Here is a 5753-nt window from a genome sequence, read left to right on the forward strand (position 1 = left end):
GAAGGGGAAAGGAGGAGCATGAATCATGTAACCATGTTAAAAATGAATATTAATAAATGTTAAAAAAAAAAGAGGTCAGAGATTGTCGTTCTTATTGCTTCTATTTATATCCTCATCTTGATTTTCAAGTTGTTTATTCTGAGACCAACTTCAATGTGTCTCTTCCTCTTCCAATAATGAGCTCTCCTATTCTCTCCATATCTGAGTTCCAGGATGCACAGATTCCTCCTCTACGGAGCTCATCCTTCTCTGACCTCCAGTTCCTTTGCTAGACAAAGGACCAAAGAAATAGTTTGGGCCTATCTTTCTAAAGTCCATAGGTGGGGCTACAAAGGACCACCAGTCACACCAAGGGAACTGGACAGTAAAACCACTATGAATACTATACATTTCTGCTGCTATACCTTAGGGAAGCAAAATCAGTGTGGTTGTGTACCACACATTAACCATGGAATCCCTGTAAAATGATTGAGGGACTTTAGAAGTCTAAAATATCATACAAGGACCTCTTTTATACCTTTCCCACTAATATTCAGCTAGCCTCTGTTTGAAAATCTCCAGCAATAAGTAGTTCACTATTTTACAAAACTTTCCATTCCTTTGTTAAACCATTCAGGCTCTTAAAAGATTCCTACCTGTACTGAACTAAAATCTGCATTTATGACACTTTGTATTATAGAACTTAAGACCTGAAAGGTAATCTCAGAAGACCTCTTATGTGGACCTTTATTAAAGAGAGAACTCCCTTCACCAACACTTCTGCCTGTGCATATCCAACCTCTACTTGGATTCCTCCGGTGTCAAGAATTTAATTAATGCATTGTGGAATCATTTCTGGAATCAGGAAAATCTGAGTTCAAATCCGACCTCCAACACTTACTAGCTATGTAACCTTGGGCCAGTCAGTTAATCTGTTTGCCTCAGTTTCCTCATCTGTGAAATGGGGATAATAAGGGGCAGCTGGATAGCTCAGTGGATTGAGAGCCAGGCCTAGAGACAGGAGGTCCTAGGTTCAAATCTGGCCTCAGACACTTCCCAGCCGTGTGACCCTGGGCAAGTCACTTGACCCCCTTTGCCAAGCCCTGACCACTCTTCTGCCTTGGAGCCAATACACAGTATTGACTCCAAGATGGAAGGTAAGGGTTTTTAGAAAGAAAAAAAAAAAGAAATGGGGATAATAATAGTACCTATCTTTCAGAGTTGTTGTAAGGATCAAATGAGATAATATCTGTAAAGCACTTTGCAAATCTTATGGCACCATGAAAATGTTAGCTATTATAATTATCATTATTATTCTTTAGAACCACTAAATTTAAAATGTTACATTACACATTCTTAAAAAACTTCAGGATTGGAAAAAACTCCAGAGTTGATTAAGTGCAACCTCTATCTTGACAAGAATCTCCTTTATAACATCTCTGGCAAGTAGTTATCCAGCCTTTGAGTGAAGATCTCTATCTCTCTTCTTCTTAGAGATAGTACTACATTGGACAAGTTAAGATCATGTTATTAGGAGAGAATCAATCAATTAGTTGGTTGGTGTTTGTTAAGTGCCTGCTAGGGGAAGGCACTACTATGGACAATTGTTAAATGTCTTCTGCTTACAACTAATGTGCCTTTGGCTGGAAAGGACTCTGGCCTTGGTGAGAACTTGGAAGCCTGGTTTTGAGTGAATAATGATTTACAAAGTGCCTTTGGCCTGGGTTAGTCTTCTGCATCCCAAGTGTGAAGAAGGTGCCAAGTATTGCTCTACCAAAGCTAGGGGCATAACTTCAAGAATCCAGGATCACATCTGAGGAGTTGGAGCACTACATTTAGGAAGGTACTTAATAGAACTGTAATGAGGTTGTGGTTACCGACCCAACATTATGGATGAGGCTATAATATGAAGTTTTTTGTATTTTACTGCATTCTAGCTATTTGATGGGCTGCCTAAGGGGTGTAGGCTGAGTCTAGAATAAGGTCCTTTAGGAAATGATCTGTTACATTATTCAAGAACGATATCTCAGGGGGAAATTAAGGAGGGAAAAAACTGCATACAGAACCGAGCCAGGAAACACTCCCCATCATACCCAGCACCGTGGCATCTGGAGTGGAAGTCTTGCGATTCCAGGTCCCAGGGCATGAAGCTGCCACCCTTCGAAATACGAACCAGCTCCGGGCAGAGGAGCGCTTCTGCGATGTCACCCTCGTGGCTGACAGCCTCAAGTTTTGGGGCCACAAGGTAATCTTGGCAGCCTGCTCCCCGTTTCTAAGTGACCAGTTTCTCCTCAATCCCAGTTCAGAACTACAAGAATCACTCATGCACAGTGCCAGAATCCTGTCTGACCTCCTCCTCTCCTGCTCTACTGGAGCTCTAGACTTTGCTGTCCGTGACATTGTCAACTACCCGACTGCAGCGTCCTACCTCCAAATGGAGCACATTGTAGAAAAATGTAGAAATGCCAATTCATTGAGCTCAAGATTGGCCTGAAAGAGGATGGAGTTGGTGGAGGGATTGGATTGACTGGACTCACTTCTACCAAGTCACTCCTCCCACCTGCCCGAACCCCAAAACCAGCTCCCAAGCCCCCACCTCCACCTCCTCCACCCCCTCTTCTCCAACCAGTGAAGCTGGAATTCCCCATAGATGAAGACCTTGAACTGAAGGCAGAAGAGGAGAAAGAAGATGAAGAAGAGGATGTGTCAGATATCTGCATTGTCAAAGTGGAATCAGCGTTGGAGGTGGCACAGAGGCTTGAGCCCCCCAGAGGCATTGGTGGGAGCCTTGGCCTTGGGGGGAACCTTAACCTTGGAGGGGGTCTTGGCCTTGGAGGGAGTAGTGGACTCCTCATCAATGAGGTTGGAGAAACTATTCATGCCCCTGACAATAGTACAGCACTTCAGGGGGTAGTGAAGGCCTGCTATAGCTGACAGAAGACACAGAGGAGGAGGGTCTCTTGCTGTTTCCTGGAGGTCGAGTGGGAGAGGGCATCATCCTCAGGCTGAGAGATGAAGCCCTGGGAGCAGCCACTGTGTCCTGTAGCAGTGGAGTTAGTGGGAGTTATGGGGGCATCAGGAGCCCTTTACCAGGGGGTTCCCCAGTGGGAAACCCACTGAAGAACATCAAGTGTACCAAGTGCCCAGAAGTGTTTCAGGGTGTGGAAAAGCTTGTGTTCCACATGAGAGCTCAGCACTTCATTTTTATGTGCCCTCGATGTGGGAAGCAGTTCAACCATAGCAGCAACCTCAACCGTCACATGAACGTCCACCGAGGTGTCAAATCACACTCCTGTGGTATTTGTGGCAAGTGCTTCACGCAGAAGTCTACCCTACACGACCACCTCAATCTGCACTCTGGGGCTCGTCCATACCGATGCTCTTACTGTGATGTGCGCTTTGCCCATAAACCTGCCATTCGACGCCACCTCAAGGAGCAGCATGGCAAGACCACAGCAGAGAACGTCCTTGATGCCAGTGTGTCGGAGCTCAATGCCCTCCTCCACTAGTTGGAGGAGGGATAACTAGGGGAGGGAATGGGGTGAAGTGAGGAGATTGTTGATAGAAGGGGGTAGTGGCCTCTCTCCCCAAGGGGAGGAAACTGAAGAGGAGAAAGGGCTTTTCTGTTTCCCAGAGGGTTAACATACATGCTGTAGTTAAAGGTAGAGGTATACAAGGTTTGGGGCTTCCTTGGGGAATAAGAAAGGGTTAGACCTAGCTGATGGGGATTAGCAAACCTTTCCTTTTGATGAAAAAAGAAAAGGTTCCTGTATTTTGGGGTAAATGCACAGGGTGGGAGGGAAGACTTTTCTGGAAGAGGTAGATTTTATTGTGATGAGGATGTGAGTAGTAAAAAGAAATGGAGAAGATGGTTTTATCATAGGATAAGAAAGCTATAGGGAAGACTCTTATCAATTCAGTTGAGATACGGTGGGTGGGAATCGGGAGGGAATCTTACCAAAGGTATTCCTGTCTTTTGGTGGGAATAGAGCAGAGGAAACCTCTTAAATTCTTAGAAGGGCTACTGTTAGGAAGAAAAGATTATCTAGTCCCAGGGAGGAAGGGGTAGAGAATGTTTTTTTGCATGCTGGGGAAGAGGGGAGGGGGACAAGACTTTCGTCTCAGCAGACAAAAAGTGACAAATGGTGACAAAAAAGAAAGAAAAGGTGAGATTGACAAGTAGAATAGAAAACAAATAGAAGTAAAAGGAGGATGAAAGTAAGAAGTTAGTAAGGGTTGGGGAGGGGAAAGGAGGAAAATACCTAGAAAAGGGCTCTTGGGGAGGGTGAGGGAGGGAAACAAAGGGGAGGGAAGGGGAGGATGTGATAGAGACATATACAGTATTTTTTAAGGAAACAAAGACATATTTTTCAGGAGTTTTCTGGAATCTGGGGTCTCAGTTTCTGCTTTTATTTTCCACAAAATAAAAAAAGTTGTTTTTTTCTTTATATTTTGTTGTCTGTAAGTCCCCAGTTTTCCAATATGGGCATCCTGGTATAGTTCAGTCAATACTTCTTCCCCAGAGTACCCACAGCACCACAGCTTCTGCTTCTCCCAGTGTTGTGTGCTTATCCAGTTTCTTTAGTCCCCTCTTTTTTCCCCTTTCACCATGAGGACAAAAGACCATATTTGTTGCAACAGCACTTTGCAAAATTCTAAGTACTCTTCTTATCCGACGAAGTCGGTAAATCGTTGTTTCAGTCCCAACTCTGTCACTATTTATCTAGCAGTGGGAAGTCACATCCGAGCTTTCTTCCCTCCACTACAAAATGAGGGAGTTAGACCAGATCAGGGTTCTCAAACGGGAGTGTCTGAGATTGGGGGGGAAGGGGTCGATGCATGTATTTTTTTTTTCACTAAGCTCAAACAAACTGCATTTCCTTCAATTACGAATTTTTTAAATAATTGGGAAGGGATCCATTGTCTCACCAGACTGCCAAAAAGGGAAGGAGTATCCAAAACACCCACAAAAAAGGTTAAGGATCCTCGGACTAGATAGTCCCTGGGGCGCTTTCCAATATTACTTTTTAAGTTTGCGGATAGGAAGAAAGCTTTAGAGGCCACTCATCCTGTGTAAACTACAGCTCCCAGGAGGCCTCGGAGGCGGCCCCGGGTGCCCAGTCCCAACCCACAGGACCTGGGGCTGTAGAGTCTGCCGGGTTCGAGGGCAGTGGTTCAGGAGGCTGAGGCGGGGCGTCTGTGAGTGCCGGGACTGCGGCGTCTGCGCTTCTGGTCGTGATGTCATTAGCGAACTTGTGATTGTGTTAAGTTCTCGGAGGTACCCGATGCCGGCAGGGCGTGATTGGAGTGGTCTTTAATTAAGCCCTAGTTACTCACAATAAGAGCCGGGAGTAAAAGCCCTAGGTAAAGGGGAGGAGCGTCTCGGAGCACCCCCATCCCCACCTCCAGGGGCAAAGGCTTCTCTCCAGCTCTAGCCCGAACCGAAACCAGAGGCAGAGGCACGGTCCTGCCCCTTCCCGGGACGTCCGGACCTGAGGAACCGCGGCCCCAGGGGTTATTGAGCAATAGACTCGCACCACCGCGGAGGCCCCCGTCCCCAGTCCCGGCACTCCAGCGGAGCGCCCGCGCCCGCCACCCATGGGGAGGGCCAGGACGGCCAAACAGAGGTGGCCTCCGGGCCTCCCCCACCAGCCCCATCCCGGGCGTCCTGCGCAGCCCTCCGGGTTTCTATCCCGGGAAAATGGCAAAGGAATAGGCCACGGCTCCTTTAAGGGTTCTCTTCCTCCTCCCTCCTTTCACAACCCCCCCATCCC

At 46.7% G+C, this 5753-nt stretch overlaps 1 protein-coding gene across 1 annotated transcript; it reads left to right on the forward strand.

The window, feature by feature from the left end:
• Window positions 1-2042: 2042 nt before the first annotated feature.
• On the forward strand, window positions 2043-4427 carry LOC123254869 (zinc finger and BTB domain-containing protein 12-like; the record flags this gene model as incomplete). Its single annotated transcript, XM_044683776.1, is given in 3 exon segments — window positions 2043-2441; window positions 2444-2905; window positions 2908-4427. Coding segments are annotated over 3 exon segments (1442 nt in total), but the record flags the coding sequence as incomplete, so codon positions are not given.
• Window positions 4428-5753: the final 1326 nt, after the last annotated feature.

Source organism: Gracilinanus agilis, unplaced genomic scaffold (genome assembly GCF_016433145.1).
Source record: "Gracilinanus agilis isolate LMUSP501 unplaced genomic scaffold, AgileGrace unplaced_scaffold34383, whole genome shotgun sequence".
In the NCBI taxonomy this organism is placed as follows: domain Eukaryota; kingdom Metazoa; phylum Chordata; class Mammalia; order Didelphimorphia; family Didelphidae; genus Gracilinanus; species Gracilinanus agilis.